Below are 23107 nucleotides of genomic sequence, written 5' to 3'. Positions count from 1 at the left end.
TAGATTATGACTACAGTATTCTAGTTAGATACTGCTTAATGTGGTTCTACAGACCAGTTTTGAAGTGGAAACCTGGAAATCACTATTCTAGTAGAAATACAACTTTCCCCTCTTCTTTCCTTCTTTCTTCCCCTGTCACCCAAGGGAAATCAAATCATTGTTTTTAAAAAAAATCTTACCTGTATAAATGATTAACATAAGGGCTTACACCCAGTGAATTCATCCAGTTTCTGAAAGTCCTTTCCTCCTTACTTTCTCCTATGGTGACAAATATAATTCTATGTAAGTTATTGGAGAAAACACTTTAATAAGCAATGTTTAAATCGTTCTCATATCCCTCCCCCCCACAATGAGTTCATTATTTCCCAAACAGTAGTCTATACTATGAGGCAATGCTGTCCAATTCAGATTCACTCAGTTCTGGGCACAGGGACAGGGGCACTACAGGGCCCTGTCTACATTTCGACTACATTTTTCTGAGTAAATACAATTTGATAAAATACAGAAATAATTTTTTATTATATTTCACATAATTAATATATAATGGAGTTGATTAATAATAATTTCCTAAAAATAAAATGAGTGGAAACTGCATTCAACAGTACCATTAAATCTGTTTGAAATGGCATCTTTTAATAAAAAGTCAGTACTAACACACCAGACACTACAACTCCACCCTCTCCTCACAGAAGCTGACAGTATTAATTTGCAAAGGGCCTTCCCAAAGCAACAGATTTCATTTTTTCAGTTTTTAGCACAGAAAACTTAGCAAAGCAGTATTGTATTGGTTAAATTTGTGAAGTTATTTATATTGCCGAGGGGGCCAGTTATCCCCACAGTTTTAACCAGCAATTCTACTTACAAGAACTGCAGAAAATTCACTAGGAAGTAAACCCCAACCTTCACTTTCCTGAATTGATCGCTTTTATTATTGCAATCATGAGTTCTAACCTCTCTTTCTCTATAAAGTTACAGCTTGCAATAATTCATTTATTTTCTACATACAACACTACCTAGATTTTAACAACGTCTCTGTGGCCACCTGCATGTGAATTACTGCTGCATAAGCTGTTTTCTCTTGCATCAAAGAGGAGCATTTGAGAAAATATTTAGCCTGAATATGTGAGCTTGGAATAACCTCACCACTTTGTTCCCCCCTGGGTTGATAATCCACAGTTAAGAAAACAGAGAAGACATTGAGGAGGGAGAAAATCTCTCCAAACAGTGAAAGAGAGCAGATTTCTCCAGACTGAAGCACAGATATCTAAGCAAGATTTTTCTTTGCTGTTTTCATTTGCTCCTTAGAGGGTAACAATACAAAGTCTGTCTGATGAGGTTTATACAGCATGAAAACCATCTTGGTTTAGTACTGCAATTCTAGACTGACTACAGAATAAGGAATGTTTTTGTAAAATGAAGCTACTGTGTAAACATGTATTTATCATTAGACTAGAAAGAAAATCTCTTTAACATTATCTTTCCACGCCTAGACTTATGACATAACATTGATTTTTAGACAGAAATTACCGTTTTAATCTAGGTCTCTTACCCTTTTATACAAAAAGCTCTGGACTTCAGATATTTCAGCTGTAGTTTACAATTTCTAACAGAATAAATTTTATTTTAAAAGCTTCAGCCACCTTACCAGGTTCTTTCCAATTATTATTAAGTAGTTGATACTCATCTTACTGACACATTTTCTAAATTATGAATTTTTTCATATGTAATTTGAATTAGTGTTTGTTTCAAATATTTACTTGTAAAAATAACCAAGGAGTCACTGATGAAACAGAAGAAACAAAGAAAATACTATTCTGCAAGGTCATCAGAATCAACCTTTGTGACAAAGTTATTAAAAGTATCAGTTTTTCCATTTAAAAAACAATCACAACTCAAGAGTGATATATAATTTAAGTTTATAAAGAATATCTTTGAGATTATAGATTTTTGAAGTGAGTGCCTTATGCTTCTTTTTAATGATTTTATGGTTACTGAGCTTTGAGTTGATTTGCAGTACCTAAAATATTGACTGCAAAGTGCTTTTAGGAACACTTGTCCATTGCAAAAACAGTTCCAAGGTTATTCAGTGAACTCTTACTAAAGAGCATAGCCACAAAAACAGATACTCAGCAACTGCACTCAGACTGAGAATTTTAAAATGCATGCTTAACATTTTCAGGAGAATTCAAAGTAGCCAAGCAGGAGCAAGAGCATGCAAGTTGGGCAGGACCCTTTTGGAGAGTGGGAATCCAGGAACTAAAGCCAGCATACAATATTTAATATGCCACTCTAAACAAATCCCTTTATCATGCAATAGATTAAGTGTTCATAAGTTTTCCAGATGGCTGAGAACTGACCAATTTTTTCTCTCTATTCTTTTATTCAAAATATACCTTGTGATCCTATCAGGAGCATATCTTCTGCTGAGTGGTGCAGCAGATAGCCAAAATCATTGGAAAACTGCAGAAAGGGGGCAGAGCTACACAAAAGAGAGAGGAGCATATTTGGTAGTATCCTTTATATTTATTGCTATCTCTTCTTTGAGATCATTACACTGTGGAACTGAGTGGAGAGTAGCCATAGGGAGGGGGTCAAGAATCCAAAAAGCTCCAAATATATCTAAGATTATCTCTGGAAGACAACAGAGTTCAAGATGCAGTTGCAGCCAAAGTTCAGCCAGCCTGAGTGGGAGTAGTTAACCCTCTCGTGGTGACAGCCATGAAGGCTGCCAGTGATCTAAGCAATAGCACAGGAATCTACACTGGAGGAAATGTGGGTGGACACAAGTTCCTCCTCTTCCTCCCCCCAAGAACTCAGCTTTCTGCATGACTTCGACTCCAAACTGCTGCCTTCCCCAAGAGCAAGAGGCTCCTTGGATCAGCAGCAACATGCAAAGGTCGTGCATTAACTGAGCTCAGGACTGCCCTCTCCACCCCACACAATATCAAATGTTCATTTTGCTATGTCAGTATTCCTGAGGGATATGCTCTCCATATATCAGTGCACATAACCAGACATATTATCAGGGCAGATGTCAGTTTATGCACAGCATTAATCGTCTTAAACTGAAAAGGACAGCCACACCACACTCTTTGGGTGGGACAGTGCCTGAAAAGATGGAATTTATGCAGGAAAATGAAGACTTTCAGAAAGCTCTACTCACCCACACACGCCTACAGCTTGATGTCTCCGTTCATGGAAAGCCCTTACTGGCTAAACCCCCCAAAATACCTGTATGGCATTTGACTTACTGCAACTCTTGCCCCCACTTTGTATGCTGTGGGGTTTTTCCTTCTCTTTTACTTATGATGGCATATTAAAACAATAGAAAAATGTAAGAACAATGCAAAAAATCAACCAGAAAAAGGACAGAGATGATTAAACAATAGGGGCGAAAAAAAAAGAAAGAAAAATTGCAGAGTAAACACTTTTATGGAGTACAGAAAAGTACTAAATACAGTACCTACATTAGGAGGGGTCAAATCTGCATTTCATGAAGCAAAACAGGAAAGCATTATAAATTATGAATCAGATTTCAACAGACAATCTATGATGAAACTATAAAGAAATTAATGTCATTTTATATCACTAGCTTGAGAAAACGTCAGTATAAACACAGGACTTAATGGAAAACAAACATTAACAGGAAAAAAAACGTTAACATTGTCTTTGGGCTGAAGTAACTATTTTGATGGTTTAGATCTACTTGACACCATGGGAATTATTATTTGAGGGCAAAAAAGAGTCATCTACTTTTGTCTGAACAGGTAACATTGGCATGATTATCCATCTCTAAAATATATACTGCAAATAGTAAGTTAAATTTGGCTGGTATTTATCATTACAAAATCATAGCGTAGCATTCAGCTGATAGTAACTTTTTAAACTGGTTTGGCTGAGACTTTGATCTCATCTAAAAGTTTCAGGAAAGTCCAGAAACTAATTCAACTGGTTTTTCCCATGCCAATGAAAATTGTTCCAAATTTAACCAAGTTTTCAGTATTTCAAATCACACCAGCAACTTTATCTTCAGAGCAGAGAAGCTGAATTGAACATATTCCGCCTTCACACAGCTCCTGTATACATTTCCAAGAGCTGACATTTCTAACAAAATTGAAGCAGAGGAAGAGCAGACCTTTCCTTCAATCATTTGTCCTGGCCAGCAGGGACTGCAGTGACTGGGGTTATTCCCCTGAAAAGGGAAGACAACGTCCTGTGCTCTGCAACCTCTATCACATCACAGCTGGCACACAGCTGAAACTAGAAGTGCAAGAAGCCTGAAATAAGAATGGTCTGAGGGGCACAAGATTTGTGACAAGGGGATGCAGCAGTGCAGACAAATTATGAAAAAACAGGAGCAAAGGAAGATGGACTCACCTAGATGGAAAGGAAACCTGATAGGAAGAGTAAGAGGAAGGCACGAGAAGGCAGTGCAGAGGACTATGTGAACATTGCTGATGATGTGTCCCGAGTGCAGCACCCCTGAGTCTCACATTCCTTTGAGATCAGTGAACAACTGTGAAATACACTGGCAGGAGCCATTTCATTATCCTAGATTAGCTGGTCCACGGCAAGGGCAACAGCCAAAGGTTGTGACCAATTATCCCTTTATCTCTAGCATTAGAGATCGGAACTGTACAGTTAAAGGCCAAATTCCCTGAAACCATAGGCTCTATACAGGCTGTTGATGCAATAGATTAATATGGGGGGCTGATACAGAAGCCTTTTAAAAAAAAAAAGTTTCCTACTTTAAAAGGCAGCTAACCAATATACACATGTATCTATAAATGCACTATGTGAAAAATACTTTTAAAGACTATTACAGTTGCATAATATAGCACTGCGAAGAAAGGCTAGAATTTGTCTATCAGCTAAACTATAAACAGCATGGAAAGAAGCACAGGAAACTGAAAGGAAAGTAGGAGGACAGTTTTTGCTCCTGCAAATGAATGACAGAAGGTTATTCAGGAATAACCATTTGGTCAGGCTAACACAAGTGAACAATATACACACTAATGGGGGATTTCTACTAAGGCTTATATTGCCTGCTAGTGAGTAAACACAGGCACCAGCACACAGGGATCCTACATCACAACCTAGAAGGAATACCTAAATAGAAATCACTAATATTCTTATCTTCTGTATAGTTAGTAGGTTGAGTACCTTCTAATAAATTGAGATCATAAGATGAATTATCAGGCTTGTGCAGGGCTGGATATGTGTTAAAGAGATTTGCAACAAAAGCCAAATTGAGCTTAGGGTTGCCTGCAACCACATCAGCTGGAGTTACAAACTGTCTGCAGCCCAATTTATCTGCCTGTTGGAGCATGTATTCAGCCCTCCTCAAGTCATTTTTATCCTGAAAAGAAAAACAAACAAAAATTAATTTACAGTTAAGTCTAGTACTAGATTTTACCAAATCTTCAGGTAGGGAAATCTTTAAAAGACCCACGTCAGTTCCTCCCTCATTCTACCAATGCCTGAGTTAGCTCTCACAGCCCATGACAATTCCCCTCTTTCTTCTACTGCCCTTTACTTCTGTGGCTGTCAGCACAGCATTCCTCATGAATCACAGCAACTGCAGCCAGAAGAGCAGTGATTATATTTCCATTTCCAGGCTGTTGATTCCCATATTGCATATTCTTCTACATGTGCCAAAGGTTCATCATCACTGCTTTAAACTGATATTCTCAAGCACAGTAATTACAGATGACAACCAAAACCCTCAGTAAGAGTTTGAATGCTTCAAACTTTCTTTTTTAATATTTTTGCCTCTTAATCACCGTAAGTTGGCAAATTGTGTGTTTTGTTCATTGGTCTTTATTATTAATAAACTGATCATATGAACTGTAGGAAATTACATGGAAAAAACTAACTTCCACTCTTTTTCATTCTCAAAAAAAAAATCCCAAACAGGAGCAAACAAAGCAAACAAGGAGTTTAAGAGAACTAAAGCATATAAGCAAACAATCTTGCACATGGGTTTCACAATTGTAACAAATAATGAGATTCTACCTTAGATTCTGATTGATATATAGGTATCTCAGGCACACAGTTCAACTTTGGATCAAATGCACTCTCAGAATAATCCTTCCAACAAGCAGTATAAAGCAGCTTAGACAATTGTTTTCACATCCATGTCGGCTGGTTTTAGACCCTCTGTCCCTTTACAACTTATAGCTTGATGGATGCTGCACTTTCCTGCTCGTTATTGGATGGGCTCACATGTTATTTCTAAATACTATTTCGTTAAAGGAAGGATCACAAGGTTTGTCTAGTTTACTCTTTTTCCTTGTCTGAATTCCACACAAGGAGAACTGAGCAGGATGTTGTAATATTCATGTTCGATGACCCAACTGAAAATCAACATACACTACTCCAAGTAAAACATAGCTCCAAACTTTAGACTGCAGGATGCATTATCCTGTTTTCTGCAGCACTTTACAACCTACTCAAGTTTTTGCCCATTTACGCTTTTCTAGCACTGAGGAATCTGGCTGAGTTTTTGCACACCTTAGGGAACAAAAGGGGATTCAGGGACAACCTGGTAACCAGAATGTTGGATACATATACAGAGGTCTCAGATAATTTCAGTCTATTTTCACATTTCTGGATACTTACATGAAATCCTGTAAAGTCAATTTTAATGGGCAATTGATCAAGGTCATCTCCTTTGGGTGCAATCTGATTTAACAGATGATAGTATGCTCTCGAATCCTAAAAGAAGCAGCATAATATTTAAAAAAAAAAAAAAAAGAAGCAGCAAGTATGTAGCCTTTCCTAGACATTTATTGCTCTAATAGTCCAATCCAAAAGCCATAGGAGGCAAAAATACAGCACCCTAATTTCAGTGAATATGGATGAGGTCATACAGCCATTTTACTACCCTGCTTCACATGGAACTTACTCAGCCAGATTGCAGAGAAAAGGAATGTCTCCTAATTATTCTTGACAATGCTAGTTAAAAGTTCTCAGCAGAATATTAACTAGACTGTTGTAATTAAGACATTCAGGGCAAATTGATGTGGTTACCCACAAAAAGGATCAATTTTGCAGTAAGAAACTACAAGAAAAAATAAACCCGTACTAGTTCTAAAAGTATTTAATACTTTTCTTAAACACCATATAATATTTTTACCATAGTAGCAGTTTTCATATAAAACCCTAGTTACAGTCTGCTTCAATAACAGCCTTCTAGGTAACATTTGAAAAGATGTAACTTGCAACTAATTGACGTCGTTTTCTCCAATGAAAGGAGGTCTAACCACCTGAGGGAATCTTCCTCCTTTGCTTTTAATTTTAAAAAGTTGCTGCGTTCTCTCATCATCTGGGCTACTAGAATGCTCTGCATGCCTTATGCAGAATGACTGAAGACAGAATTATGCAGCTCTGCCACCTGCCCCAAGGAACCTTTCAGCCCGTGTCAGTCAGCTGACACACCAGCAAAGCAGTGACTGGGAGTTATTAGGCAGCTAATAAGGTGGTGCAAATTGTCCTAAACAACTCTAATAGCCATCTTACAACACTAAAACTTCCCTGGATATAAGCTTATTGGAAATGTTCACTTTGCACTGTGATGTGATAATACATGGGATGAGCAACTAAATAGGATAGAAGAGATCAAAATAATGCTCTTTCAGTGTTGAAAAACACAGGATGAACCTACAGCCGAGAAAGCAGATTACTATTATATCTAAATTCTTCTGATCTAATTTTTTTCTATGCACAGTGTGTTTTAATACCATTATGTTTGATTATGAGAGCAAGTAACTACATACCTTAATGTCTTGGCTGAAGTTGCTGATTTTCTGCCACCCTGCATTGGCCAGATGGTAATTCACCCAGCGTAGCAAGAGGTCTTCTGGGGAAAGCTTCATTAATTGATCCAGCTCTTCCCCTTCATTCAGCAAGGCAATAAGAGCTAAAATCAAGTTTGAAAGAAAGGTGAAATCATTGCTATTGTGGTCTGAGCTAATTCCAAGTGGCTGACATTGCTATACCTGGCATTACTCTTACCTTCATTTCTGGAGATCTCAATATCAGCAAAAAGACCAACTTTAATGATCTGCCACAAGAGTCCTAATACCAAGTGTGGTTTTCCTTCTTGCAAATCTTGTGATCCAATATTGACAACCGTACAGCCAATGGCAGATGCTGAGTTCAGAGCCAGGTTTAGGTTTTCCTATTTGGAATATCATCATTTAACAAATTTGTGAGATTGTATTTTTTAGTAAATTTCTCCATATTAAACTTCAGAAGAAATAATGCGTTAGTTCAGTGGCTTCCAATGCAAAACTGCACTCTGGAAGTTTTTTGTGAACTACCTTGCATCTTACCAAAATTTAATGGAAAACATTATTGACAGCGTTTAGTACGGACCCACCAAAAAATTGTGGGCCACCTTCTGCAGCTTGGATTACTGAGGAATACTCTAATCAAAATACTTTTTGCAATTCGTAAGTATCAGTTACACAAATTAAACAATACTGCTAAAAATATCAGAGGCTTGATCCTGAAAAACATGTTCATACGGAATTCCTGCACGGAGTCCTGTGAAGGATACTACTGACATCACTGTCATCCCATCTTGAATCTTACACATTTATATAAGCAATAGTTAAACTGTAATTGAATGAGAAGCATAAGGAAATCATGGCAATTCAAAACCCTGACACTCAAAGTAAACCTAGTGATTGTCAAAGATATTGACAAAGATTCCAAGAAAAAATAGCTGGCAGCTATCATAAATGTTACTATTTTCTTGTGTCACATTTTAACTATCTACAGAGACAACATAAACACATGCAGCATCATCTTTGCTGACAGATCTTCTTTAAATAAGTAGAGATTACAAAACCCACTTGGAAGATTTAGAACATAGTGTGGTTTAACTTTTCGTATTTTAACATCACAGCCTGAAATAAAACGTCTGCCATTTAACTGAGGTTTTTAATCAGCAGTTTTTTCTCATTGGGCCAGTAACTTATGGATCTATTTCCATTTCCAGACCTGTTTTCTTAAACCCAAACTAAGGTCTTAAAAACTGTTTCTGTCAAACTTTTTCATGACTTCATACACAATTAAAAATATATCTCATCTTCTGTCCCAGTTGCTCTCCAGTATTGAAAGTGCATCATCCTTCCATAGAGTATACAGCCATGCAGACACTTTCTGCATTGCTAAAATACAACCTGACCATCCACTCAGAAGACTAAAATTATTTTCTTCAGGTACCCAGTAAAGCAAAACAAAAATAACTAATAGGGAAAGAATTAGGGAAAGCATGAAAAATCAAGTTTTTCTGTAAATCATCTAAGAAATAGGAGAATGCAGCAGAGTTTATTAGAAAATACAATCTCATGCTTTGGGATTTTTTTATTACATAGAATTTTAAAAAATTTTTTTCTCCACCAGGAGAACTGTCATTAAAACAGAAAAATATTTTTCTTTTTCATTTGTGGCAAGTTCCTATCCATGCAGTACTTACAGAAATAGTGAAAGGAGTGAGTTTTTTCTTATTAATAGCCCTTTCATCAATTGTATCTGGTTGTGAAAAGTTGATCATTTTGCTAAGGAAGGAAAGTCAAGAGTTTATTCAAACTTCAATTTCTCAGAAAATACATTATTTGACTAAAGTACTAACACTTTAAAACTAGATGTAAATATTTCTGACAAGATTAAAAAAACCCCAACCATCCTCTAACTCTCTTCTCCCCCATTAAATAATTGCACATTCATTCAGAATGCCCCAGATAATATGTTGCATTTGGCTTTTATAATTAATTGATCATATCTGTAACTGTCAAAAAAAGTTCCTGACAAGATTAGAACTGTAAACCAAAGTGATTTAAATGGTCTCTACTGAAAAACTTTGTAGTATGATCAGTGTATTTGTGCACTGCATTTCTGCAGTACCTCGTACCACATGGATCTCAATTCACATCATTACTAATATGCTAATCCCTTGTTACCATGGTGTGTTAAGTACTATTAATCTACCTATAACTAACTAGAAAGTTACAGCAAACTAAAGTTAAGGGACCTACTATATGCTCTCTGTTTTGCCATGGCTTTAATTCAGAATTCTGTTCCTTCTATCCCATGATTTAGTGACTATAATTAATAACTTTAAAAAATATTTTAAGTAGTCAAGTTTTCTAATTATTTCAACTAATGAATTTATGAACTGTTTAACTATCTCCTTTATAAACAGCCTGCACATATCTAGCACGTATAAACATGGGTCTGAAGTGGAAAACTGCTTCTATAACATATGCACAGAGTCACATAAAAAATTTGCTAAAAATCACATTTCTATGGGCAAACAGATTTTCCCCATCTTACCCTCTGATTGAAATATTTAAGAGTAGAGTCTTGATGTTAAAGCCTGTCTAAAGTTTTCCAATTCATGTCACTGTGATCAGCATTTAACTGTTGAGATTAATTTCTTTTCTTTCTCACACCCTTGGACTCACCAAAGAAGGATGCCATCTGCAAGGGATTTAAAAAGACTGGCATCTGATGGGTTCATGGGTAGGAGGTGCTTACAGTCTGGGTCATCTTGTAGAGCTTTATTTATCCAATTAACAAAAGCAACTTTTTCTTCCTCTGAAAAGAAAGCATTAAAATAATAGTTTAACATTTCCATGAACACAGACTACTAACAGCATACTTGAGTCAAAAAAGTTCATCTACAACAAAAGCCCTTAGTTTCACACTGCTCAGTTATTAAAAAAATCAGACCAATGGGAAAGAACACAAAAAATGGTAAGTACAGATTGAGTTTCTCCCACTGCACCATCTAAGTATCTGGTGATTTTCTGAAGGATAACATAAAAATCATGGGAACATCATAGGGAAGGTATCCTCATGGCTGACTTCAAATTCAGTTTCTCAGCAATTACAAAGAAGAGGGGAAAATTTCTCCTCTGAAATATGCAATAACTCAATCCATGCACTGATGGTTTAAAACGCAGCGTTTCATACAGCCTCCTATTGGACTTCAGAGACTGGCAGACTTTTCAGACTGATCTTAACTGCTGAACTGTCTTTAGCTTTGAGAGACTTAAAAAGTTTAATATCTCAGTTTTAAATTCTCTTTCATATTCAGTGCAGAGTTTATTACTATGTATCTAAGAAAGCTTATTTGATAACAGTCAATCAAGTCTCAGTATCCAAATTCCCAAAAAGCAGAGGTAGTATTCACCTCACCTCAAGAAGCAGCTGACTCATTACACTTCTTTCATTGTCAGTGGGAAACAACGTGAAATTCTAGAGTACACTTCACCTCATCATAAACGAGATGGTTGGTGAGGCCAGGCCAGGTGAATTGTGCTCTAGTGGGGCTCATTTCTCTCCACCGAAAATAAAACAGCATCTAAAGAATTACCTCTGATGCCCCACAGGCATCCTCTGAGATGGAGCATATGCCCTGCTTTGAGGACGTATCAGGTATAGCTGGTGCTAGAATGCTACGGAAAGAGAGGGTATTGCCACCTTTGGCTAATCAAAGTGAATCTTCCTCATATATAGAATCTTAACACAATCTGGAACCACACAGATTCCAGACTTAAGTCAATCAAAAAAGTTGCAATATTGCTGATTGCAATATGATCCTAGAAGGTGGTTCACACTCTCACCAGGAGCTGCAATGCAATTAGGCACAATTACCAACTTAAATTCCATGCAGCATGGGGAGGTAGAAAGAAACAGATCAAATATTAAAAGCAGCTTCTTCAGTGTGAGAGAGTCTACGCAAAAACCATGTAGGAGTGAACAATTACATAATGGCAAAGACAGCTGAGGAGACCAGTCCATCCAGAAAGAATATGTGGTGGTTTGTTAGTGGGTTTTTAGTTCATGTTAGTTAACACTGTGGAAATGAAAATAAGGATTCATTTTTTATCTGAATATAGGAATAAGAGCCCATTAGCATGGAATAAAGGCAAAAACTTGACTAGCATTACTAGAAGTATGCCAAAGGGGCCATTTTTCCCCCTTACAAGCTTTCAGCACTTGTTTTCCTCTTCTGCTCTAACACAGATGCCTAACTTGCCTCCAAGTGCAGCATGAAACTAGAAACAACTGAACAGAGTTAATAAACTATCACCTACACTTACCTTGTCCACCTCCAGCTGCTTTTGCTGTGTTAATTTGCTTTCAGCACCAACATTTTCCAGTTAGGCTCTGTTTTCTCTGTAGTGCAAATTTAAAGAGTCTTCCTCCTTGCAAAATTTGCCTATGTTTAACTATTTCTTACCTGAATAAGAGTGCTGTGTCCCCTCACTAGATATTGCCGATGTTCCTCCAATTGCTGTGATTCCTTGCTTTTTGTTTATTGATTTTCTGAAAGATTTGCTAACGTCTTTGCTTTTCAATTCCTGAATTATCTGAAATTAGAAAAATGTAGAGCATTTTGTGATTGATTGTACCTTCAAATAACTGTTAATTCATAGAAGTATTCTAGACTCAATAGTTAACCTGACTTTCTTTGATATTCACATTGACTTCTGTTCAAAAAAAACCCCAACTGTTTGGATATCTATATCTATACTGGATATCTAACATACTATTTCTCAGTGAACACCTGTATTAAGCCATGCTATCCAAAAAAAGGACATACAAATATCTACCCAATTTTTTCACAGATATTTTGGTAAACTGAAGAACACAACTAAAGATACACACATTTTTGATGATGATAGTATATTTTTCCCACTTATTACCCCACATGCTTTGCAGTAGAAGGTTATGACATGACAGTTAAACATGCCCTTCCTTTATCAAGCTAATACCATTTTTCACCTACCTCTAATGTAAACCACATGGGATATATTGATATGTCCTAGCTCTGCCCAGATACTGCAGGGGTGTCAGACTGACAATGAAGTATAAGTAACAGACACAATTAATATCTGGAAGCAAGTATTTGAATGTTTAGAATTTCAGAAAGAAAGATCAATAACTAATTCAACAAACAACTTACTGCAATTAGCAGCAGTACTCTAACTTCAAAGCAAAACATAATCATCCCCAAACACCCACAAACCAACAGCCTGGTAAGTTTTTATTTATTTTAAAATGCACCACTGAGTGATTCTCATTTAGAAAAGTCTAAAACTTTGAAATCTGTTCACTGAAAGGGAAAACTTGTACCTCACTCCCAGTAATAAACAGCCTTTAGTATAGAGATTAAGCATAGTGATAGACTAATGTTTGCACTACTAAGAGCATTCAGAGACTGGTGACTAATTGTCTGTTCTTTTGTCAGAGCAAGGGCTGGCCCAACAGTTCCTACAATATGTAGTCCTTCCCCTCGCCTTTGAGGAAACAGAAAACAAGACTGATTGCAACTACTGTTCTTTCACATGCTGCTCAAATCAGAATTGTTAAATTAAACAGGAGTGTGAAAGACAAAAATTAGAAAATAACTATATAGGATATTCTAAGTTGTCAGAGAAAACTCAAAATAATAGTTATATATAAAAATAGCTGTACCACTTAATTCAGTTTTCTATCCTAATTCTCAGCAGATATCAGACAGTAGATAAACATCCAAAGGGAATGTCTTACAGAGACAAATTCTTCAAAGTTGATTCTCCCATCCTTGTTGCTATCTGTCACTAAAATGATTTTTTCTACAATCTCCCGGACTTTGTATCCAGGCAAAGGCAGACTTGCTTCTTTAAAGAGGTCTTGAAGCTCATAATCACTGACATACCCACTGTTGTCAATATCTGTAGAATGAAAACACAAGTTGTTATACTTAAGTAAACTTATGCATACTCATTTACTATAGTATGGTAACTGTTAAGAATAAATGAAGTGTGATAAATGCAGTTCTCGGAGATTAGTATTTCTTTCTCTGATATAGGTAAGTAAGTATGAAGGAATGCTTGTGGATTAGAGGCACAACTGTCTAGGACTTGTGCCAGCTTGTTACATGCTTTCTCAGGAACTATCTTATGATCCCTTAGCACAGATATAACAATATAGCAAATTTGCAAATAGTGAAGTTTTTTTTAAGACTACCAACAAAATTATCTATAAACCTTCAAGTCAAAGGGAGATCAATTAATATATGCTTACTGCCAATATTAAACCATTTGCAATCAGTAAGCTCAAATCTGATGCATGTTGTTATTAGAAGAGCACTTCCACAAGAAAAACTACTTACACAAGAACTCTGCCTGACTACATTTTATTTCTTATCCCAGTATCTGATAGATATTTTCTGTTCTTCAAAACTTTTGATGTGGTCAGGCTTGCTTGTGAAGAGTAAGTCTGGGATGATCTGTATCTGTTTATTAAAGGTGACCTTCCTTAATCTTTTAACTGGCTCTGTTGGGAGCAATTTGAGCTGCCACCTCCACTTACACTCGGGGCTCCCAAGAGCATGGCAGGAACGTTCATATACAGCAAAGTACCAAAATGCTTTTTTTCAACAAAAGGTTTGAAATTGTGGAAAGAAATTAATGGCTGTATCATATAAAAATAAATTGAGTATAATTTGAATTATTCATGATGAATAATGCAGCAGCACAGAAACAATCAAAAATACCCTTTGTACTTTCACCTTTGGCCAATCTCTTTGCAGAAAGCTGTCTTGAATTCATCCTAGTATAATAAACAATCATTTTACACACCCATGTTTTTATCCAAAGTAACACGAAAATGAATCAACCACCTTACCTGTTCCTATTTTTTTAAATCTATGCATATTTCCACATACATGGTTATATATATATTTATACAAGCAGAATTTGAGAATGTGGTTACCTGTCCCTTGGCTACATAATGGAGAGAAGTACTTTTAAAAGCAGAAAAGCTGTAGTTCATACACAATATAGACAAAGTCCAATCAGATACAAGAAATCATATCCTGCCTAAGTAAGACTGGATATAACGCCCATTGTTTTATATATTTAATGCTAATATTTTCCATGTTTGACAACAATTTTCAGTGACTTTCACGATCATATTAAAGCTCCTGAAAAATACTAGTTGCTAGTATTTTCCCAGTTCTATGAATGATACATTTGTAAGAAATTTAAGAGAACATCACAATGAGTCAGAAACAGAAGATGATGTGGCCACTTTTCTGACTTGTGAAGGTGCTCCCACCTTTGGAGGTTTTTTTTTCATTTACTAGTTAAAAACGTGTCCTCATACTGTGTCTAGTATCAGAACTCAGCCAATAATACCAGAGTGGATGAATGCCTCTCATTACGGAAGGGCAAGCAGAGAAACATGCTTTCATCTCAAGCCATAATTAATTGCTATACAGCAATTTTCTTGTAGTCCATACTACACTATGTAGCTTCTGTACAGCTTCATAAGGCAGCCACATTTCACTGCTGACAAAAGGCTAAAAACACAGGGTAAAAAAAAATCATTTTGTGTTTTTGATACTACCAGAAGTTCCCAAATCAAAACACAAACTTTTTATTTGCATATGTATTAATCCATCCACTGGCTTGCAGACATGTAAAACCACACATAATAACAGGGATGGTCTAACCAGCAGAGGACATGTTCATGAGCTCACTCAGATTACCAGCTATTTTATTTCTCTAGGTTCATCTTTCACCGAGGGTAAGTTTCCATGATGACAAGCTGAGAGTTAAATACATGCCTTCTCTCAGTTTACCAATGTAGCTGCAAGCAATTTATCCATAAAGAGATTAGAAATGTAAAAATAAAAAAAATTATAAAATCTAATGATGCTTAATTTTTATGTTTTACAGAAAGCATAAGGAAAAAAATGCTTTTCAGTGAGTAGGAGCAGTACAGACAATGCTTAAAGCAGAAATATGAAAATATGCAGGCAGGAAATGGAGAAAAAGAAGGAATACAGATGGTGAAAACCAAACGTATAGAAAAGCTGTCAGACAACACCAGTGAGTGTTTACCTATGCTAACATCTCTCAGTAAACTGATACATGTATACAGCACTCTTCTCCTTGACCTGTTATGCCAGCACCTGCAGGACATAAACTACTTGAGCTATAGATGTCCTGATGATTGTTTAATAGCAACTCATTAATTATCTTACATGGATGTATCTTACTCCCTTTTAGAATTTCTACTCTTTGTTTGGTCTTAACAACATCCTGAGTCAATGGGTTCATTGTTCCATTATTTATAGTGAAGAAAAGTGGCTTCTTTTTCTTTTAATCTTCCAGACTCTCTACTGGGCATCACGTGGTATCTGTATTGGCAGAACCTCAATAACTGCCTCTTCACTTCTCCATACTCCTCATGGTCTTAAAAATCTCTAGCATACAGCTTCCCAATAGCTTCTTTACCAAGTAAAGACTCCTAATATTTAAGACTTCTTGCCTAAAATGACCCTGTTCCCCCCATTATGACTGATTACAAACATGTTTGTTTCATTTCCTGAGCTGCACATTTACATATCACCCCTCAGAACTGCAGCGAATAAGAAATAAAGCAGACATGAACATTCACAACAGCAGTGCAATCTGGAAAAAAGGGTTAGTTGCTATATAATTTCTTATACTTTCTCTGTGCTCTGATTAATCTGTAAACATCCTGTCAAGCACACAAAACTGTACAGTTATTTATTAACATCAGCTAGACGCAAAAGATCAAAAAATCTCCAAGTTTAGTTTACTTAAAACAAAATCTTATTCAATAAATTAAAAGAGACATTATTAGTTCACCAAAGCATGAAAGTAAAGCAAAAACCAAGTAATCTAACATGAACATATATAACACCTGAAGCTTAATCAAACTTTTTTCAGAATTAAGGAGTTCAAAACACTGGATTTTGAGACCCATGATGTAATATATACAATAACACAAATAATGCAACCAACCCTGCAAGAAAATTTATCTGTTTTCAGTGCTGAAGTTGAAAGAAATTAATACACATAGTTTCCAGTGAAAGTAAGGGGCTCTATGCAAATGTCTTTTTACATTTTTTTTTAGATATTACTGGCAATACAGAGGGAAAACACAGCCCTATCAAAACCAAGTGATCCATAAAGATTTCTTCCACAAATCCTAAACAGTTTTGCAGTGTTAATGGCATCCTTATGATTCCCTTATTTAAAGCATACCTATTTTGCCAAATGCTTCTCGTAGCTCCTCAAGCTCTTCCCGAGATATAGTAGTTATGTTGTTTTCCATCTTCAGACAGCAGAAGTGTTGTCCTCAATTGCTTATACCTAATAATAATAAACAGGTAAGATATTATACATATTAGTTACTGATCTATTCAACACAAGGTACCAGACCTGAATGACATGTCCGGGCCTGGCACACTTAAAACATTACAAACAACATTTTATAGTACATCAAATACCTAGCAATTCTTTTCACTGTAATAGTGAGTGAAAATTCACAATAGCAGCACCTGTTTACATACATTTGATATTTTCATTTGCATACAATAAGCACTGGCCAGCAACCTACCTCCATTGCTTAAGTGGTTTTCAAGCATTAAAATCTCCTCAGACTTCAACAAACAATTTTTGGAAACATTAATTTCTAAGTGAGATACAGTATCATTGCCAAGAAGTGGTCAGTGCTGGGATCTAGTCCTGCAAAGCACTGAGCACTCCAACATTTACACAACATAAACCTCAGTGGGACATTTCCAAGTACCTTCCCACAATCTGTGGGTGAACACTGAGGAGCCTTTCCAGAGCTGCTGCAGGAGGAACCACCTCCTGAACCTTACCACTCTTCTGATACCCTGTTGTGTCCTAACACTGTCAAAGAGCTGAATGAAGGCTTTTACTGAGCAAAGATTGGAGTCTCAGTGAGAATCTTTCTCTCCTGACCTCCTTAAAAAAGCAAAACAAAACTGAAGGCACCTTCACAAGGGTTGATAAGCTCCCATGAAAGATCTTTGCCCATTTCCTCTTATCAAAGCTTTACTACAACAGGATGATTCAGATTTATCGGGAGTAATTGCAGCTTTGTAAAGAAGTCACACACAGTTGTCTCAACACACAAGTTTATATTTGTATTTGCCATTTTGCACTGTGCCACTGGCACACACAAGACAAGGCCAGGGCAGCACCACCTGTCTGCACTAAGCTCTGAGCAGCACCTGGCTGGAGAAAGAGCACAGTGTGCTACAGGTGGGGCTGTGCCTACCCTAAACATCCAAGTTTCATCTTTGCTTTTACTTTATAAGACAAAAGTGGCAAAAATACACCTCACATAAATATTTTCATCAAAGTTACTCTAAACTTGCCAAAGTTTTCCTTCTGGTTTAGTGCCTTTGCTTTAGAGAAAGAAAAAATATATTCTTGGAATGACCAAGTTCACAATAAATATATTCAGATCTGCTATATGCAGCTGCTTCTTCCCCAAAAACCAAGCCTACCAACAGAACAGGACTGTTACCCATGGGACAAGACCCTAGAAGAGGAAACCTGATTTCAACAATTGGTTTTACCATTAATCATTCTGGATGCCCTTAGGAAAGACTGTACCTTTGTTTCCCACCTTCTGTGGAAAACTTTTCTTCCCTGATGCTATATAAATAGAGTTCTTAAACAACAGTGGGTTATTTTAAATAGATCTTGTCTACTTTACTTGGGTTAGTATTTTCTGTGTCTTCACTGGGACTGTTCCTGTGGGTCACACAGGATGTGGCCTTGAGTGTGGGTGGCAAGTTAAGTCTTTTTCCTTCATGTCACTAGATCTTATTTAAGTACTAAAATCCTTCTTACCCATTTTGCTAAGCTTACTAACAGCATGTAGCAGTCTTCATACTCAAAACAAAAAAAAAAATTAAAATATATATTCAGAAAAAAATAACCCTTCACACAGACATTTCTGGAAGTGCAAGTACCTTCACTGGGAACCTGATGTGGCAATTAAAGAAATAATGAACTGTGGAAAAATTGGTGAAAAAAAATAAAACATTTAAATGCAAATTACTAAGGAAATTTAAAGTACTCCAAATCGAAAAAAAAAAAAAAAAATCAAACAGATGACACTCCTCTGAAATGGCATGACAGAGCATAAGTGAAATATTTAGCTAAGCAAGTATAAGACAACAGCATTTTTGCTGGCACCATTAGTGTTTTTAATTATTTACCATTATCATGACTCAGATCTCACCAATTTCTGCAAAGTTGCATGCAATTAGTTTCACTCCTGCCCTTTTATGATTATTAATTTAGATTTGCCATCATATTCTATTTCATAAAATAGCAGTCTTTGATTTCCAAAGACGTTGATTATTTCAGTTACACAGTAGAAACATCTGTTCTTGAATGAAGCAGATAAATAAAGCTAATAACCGCCCTAAAGAGACAGCCTTAAATAGCCTATGATATCATTACAGGGTAAATTATCTGGTCAATTAAATAGCAAAAGTGCTGCAATCATGGTTCGGGCATTCAGGAGAGACAGTTTGAACAGAGACAACACCTTAACTAGTCAGACATTTCAGTAGGGAAACAGGGACCTTCTGTCCAAGCTAATAAATACCTTGCACACCCAAGCTCATCACCACCCAAGATGACTCAGTGCACAGGCAATTCTGACAAGATTTAGCCTCCTTTTTTACCTATGTCTTAGAACTATGACTACCTGTTGAAAGGTATATTCATTTACAGAGAACATTTCTCTGTACTCTGAGGGCATTCATATGACACTTCGATTTTCTGTAGTCTATGCCTACATTAAACCATTTCCCACTGCTCCAGGACAGGGAAGGTACAAACACTGTTTAATGCTGATGAAGTGCCCTTGATCCTCTTTAGTCCTTGAAAATATGCTTAATGTGAACTGACAATATTTATGTAGTCTCAGCCTGCTTTCTATGCCTGGAAGGCTTTTTCAATCTAAAGACAATTCACAGGCGTCTCCTGGAAATCATCCACATCCAACATAAGACAGATACAAATTACTGTTGGTACGATTGTGGTATTTCTTTGTGTGCAGAGGAGTATCTGTGGCTGAACAACCACAAAAGATGAAGTGAGTAGGTCAAAGAGCAGTTCTCATCACATTTTTGACCTGTTATCAAAGCTGTCAGAAAAAACAGAGCAGTTAATTGGCAATCAGGCCCAATAGTTGTCTCCATCCATGCAGGCAAGTGACAATTTCTTTTCCAGCTCTTCATTTCAAATTCTATTTGCCTCATTTCCACATGCAGCTGCTACAGCAGTGACAATGGAGTTTAGAATGCTGACTCGAGAGCTTATTTTCTTTTGTTGCTGTTCGTTTTGTCTGGTATCAGGGACACACCTCCTCTCTCCCTGCTGCAAATACTGCCTATTGCTGCATCATTCTTAAAGCTGTTGTGTCTAATGATAGCCAAAGAGCATCATTTGCATATACAGGTTGTGCTTTTATGTCAACAACCAGCTGGTTATTACTATGTATTATCTATAATTACAAACATGAAAATTCTCCTTCTCTTATTTGGCTTTGAATCAAACCTGCTATCGATTTTAATGGAAAAAAAGTCCCCCCAAAATACAGTTTAACCTGAGGTATTCCTGGGTTAGTTATCCAGGACTCCTTAAGTCGATGTGATGAGAACAGGGTAGCTTTCAAGCACTATCAGTGTCTTTTAATCTCTCACCAGAAAAAACTAGGAGTTCCATCCAGTCTTAGTGAGAAAATAATGCATTATAAGGTATAAGACACACAAAAGGAACTCTAAAACAAGAATATGCATTGCATATTCCTTTTAGTCAGTAAGGAAAGAAGAGGAAAGGCTAATTAAAAACTGCTGAAAATATTTGCATACAATAAAGATTTGAGCACTGGAACTAACATACAGAATGTTATCTTGATATGAACACACACAGAGAGATTTCTGATGTTTTCCAAGAAGATAAAACTACCCAAGTTTGTTTGTTCCGTTTATTTCTTCATTTTCCCTCCCCAGCTCAGCTTAGACTGAAAGAACTTTTTACTTACAGGACAAGATTATTCTTGTCCTTCAAATATAAAGATGATTAGGGGCCAACTGAATCGATCCTTTAACACTGTGAAAGGACAAATTGTTTAGGTGTTGCACTGGTGGTCTGTAATAAAAGAGCAGTGGAGGTTACCTTAACTTACTGAAGTTTTTATCTTATTGTGGTAAGTCTCAATCTTTATGACAAAATGAATAATCATTAGAGTTCAGTGACTTTATAATTTTATTATTATTGTTTGCCCTTATATAGGATACAGAAAGATAGCTTTTCTTTCCCATATCAGTGATAAGGCTGCAGGAGACATTATTAGGAAAGAAATGCACTGTATGTTATCCAAAGTGAAAGAGGCCTTGATTGTGGAACAGTCACGGAATCACAGAATGCCAGGTTGGGAGGCACCTCAAGGATCAGCCAGTCCAACCTCTCTTGGCAAAAGCACTCTCTAGACAAGATGGTCCAGCAGTCTGCCCAGCCAAATCTTAGAAGTGTCCAATGTTGGGGAACCCACCACTACCCTGGGGAGATTATTCCAATGACTGACAGTTCTCTTTCTGAAAAATTGTCTTCTTATGACCAATTAGAATGTCCCCAGGAGCAACTTGCAGATATTGCCCCTCCTCTTTTCCATGCAACTTCTTGTAAAAGGGAGTAACCCCCCTTTAAATACTGGAACATGGTGATAAGGTCTCCCGTAAACCTTCTTTTCTCAGGGCTGAGCAAACCCAGTTCTCTCGGTCTTTCCTCCTATGGCAGCTTCCTGATCATCTTTGTGGCCCTTTTCTGGACCATCTCCAGCCTGTCCACAATTGTTTGTGGCAGGAATCAAAACTGGACGCAGTATCCCAGGTGTGGCCAGCCATCTAATTAGTTCAGAAAGAACTAATCTAATACACCTGTAAAATGATGAGCACTGGGTTTTATAAAGAAAAAAGATAAAAAAATAGATCCACTCCAAATGCAGCAGAGGATGCTTGTTGATCTTAAAAATGGGAGAGCACCAAAAGGTCAAAGTAATTTGCTACATACTTATATATACCTGTGTGTATATATACAAAGCTACTGCAAACATGCGGCTAATTTTTGATAGAAGAGACGGGGTATAATTATGATATTGGTTACAGTTATTAGCAGAGTAGCACGAAGAGCAAAGTTCTTGCAATATCATACAGACAAGCTGAAGCTTCACAACCTGGAACACTCAGACAATGTTTCTCAGCCTGGGCTTATAAACATGACTGGATATATTTATGATGATCAAAAGTATTTAATTACTAGAAGTTAGAGGATAACAATGAAGAAATATTATATAAACCAATAATTCATGGAATTTTCCTCAGTCTTTTACGAATGGCATTACATAGTGAACAAGGTACAACTTAAGAGGGAAAACCAGTATTTTTAATTTCGTCCAAAACTGTATGCACTGACCTCTGCTAAAGGAGGGCTAGCAAACCAGCCGCAGTGGCCATGAAATATGTATCTCATGGAAGGACTAGATGTACACTGAAATTAATTACTCACTCCATAGGAATTTATTCGACATAGTACAGTAACTCTGGTGAAAAACAGAATCAACAGTTCCATTATGCCTTTAAGATAAACCTGGATGACTTATGAATAAACAGTAAAACAAGCTCAGATATCTAACTGCTAGACTGATCATGGGCCTGGTCAGAGTTCACTTACTATGCTGTAACATATTCAATGAAATTCAAACAATTTCATGAGGCTCAGGTCAGGAATGAGAGCAACTCTCTCATAAGGCAGATAAAAGCTTATTTCAGAAAGATACCTTTTCATACAAACACAATGCCTCCAGCTTCCTTTGGCTGCTAAGTGTACAGAATAGCCATGCAAATTTATCAACAGTATCAGTTTCACGCAGTTTCCTTTGCATGCATCATTCAAGAGGATCTCAAACTGCCTGTGCTTTGTATTGGTGCATTCAGCACTCCAAATAAGATATATCAACAGAAACCTTACCTATGCCTACACCACTTGTAGGGAAGTAATTTTGAAAAAAGGATATTGCATGCTGGAAGCATCTTTCATGAAGCGTTCTGCAAACCTAACCTGTTTACAGTCTAGCTACACCAACATTTTGGGCTGAATTTGCCCAAATGGATTATCTCAGATCACGTGACCCATTTTGCTTTGGTTAATTACCTGATTTTCTAAGAGTTCTA

The 23107-nt window shown here is 36.7% G+C and overlaps 1 protein-coding gene across 8 annotated transcripts in view; it reads right to left on the bottom strand.

The window, feature by feature from the left end:
- The window catches only part of PLS1 (plastin 1), a 42963-nt gene that overhangs the window by 6728 nt on the left and 13128 nt on the right, over positions 1-23107 (bottom strand). For 5 of the 8 annotated variants that reach the window (XM_042042752.1, XM_042042750.1, XM_042042749.1 and 2 more), the window contains 11 exons: positions 17085-17192; positions 13573-13736; positions 12260-12389; positions 10476-10608; positions 9488-9569; positions 8017-8182; positions 7779-7921; positions 6622-6717; positions 5164-5359; positions 3464-3484; positions 180-258 (listed from right to left, as the gene is read on the bottom strand). In XM_042042752.1, the coding sequence (XP_041898686.1) occupies positions 180-258; positions 3464-3484; positions 5164-5359; positions 6622-6717; positions 7779-7921; positions 8017-8182; positions 9488-9569; positions 10476-10608; positions 12260-12389; positions 13573-13736; positions 17085-17154 (1280 nt within the window). In that variant the 5' untranslated portion in view covers positions 17155-17192. Of the gene's footprint in view, positions 1-179; positions 259-3463; positions 3485-5163; positions 5360-6621; positions 6718-7778; positions 7922-8016; positions 8183-9487; positions 9570-10475; positions 10609-12259; positions 12390-12808; positions 12915-13572; positions 13737-17084; positions 17193-22349; positions 22477-23107 lie in introns of those variants that run through there. The other 3 variants (XM_042042751.1, XM_042042754.1, XM_042042753.1) reach the window with 3 other exon arrangements.

Source organism: Corvus kubaryi, unplaced genomic scaffold (assembly GCF_017639235.1).
Source record: "Corvus kubaryi isolate FWS band 111438036 unplaced genomic scaffold, C.kubaryi_AGA036_p1.0 37397, whole genome shotgun sequence".
NCBI classification, from domain to species: domain Eukaryota; kingdom Metazoa; phylum Chordata; class Aves; order Passeriformes; family Corvidae; genus Corvus; species Corvus kubaryi.
Note: the sequence above shows the minus strand (reverse complement) of the source record. Positions and strands in the feature narration are given on the sequence as shown.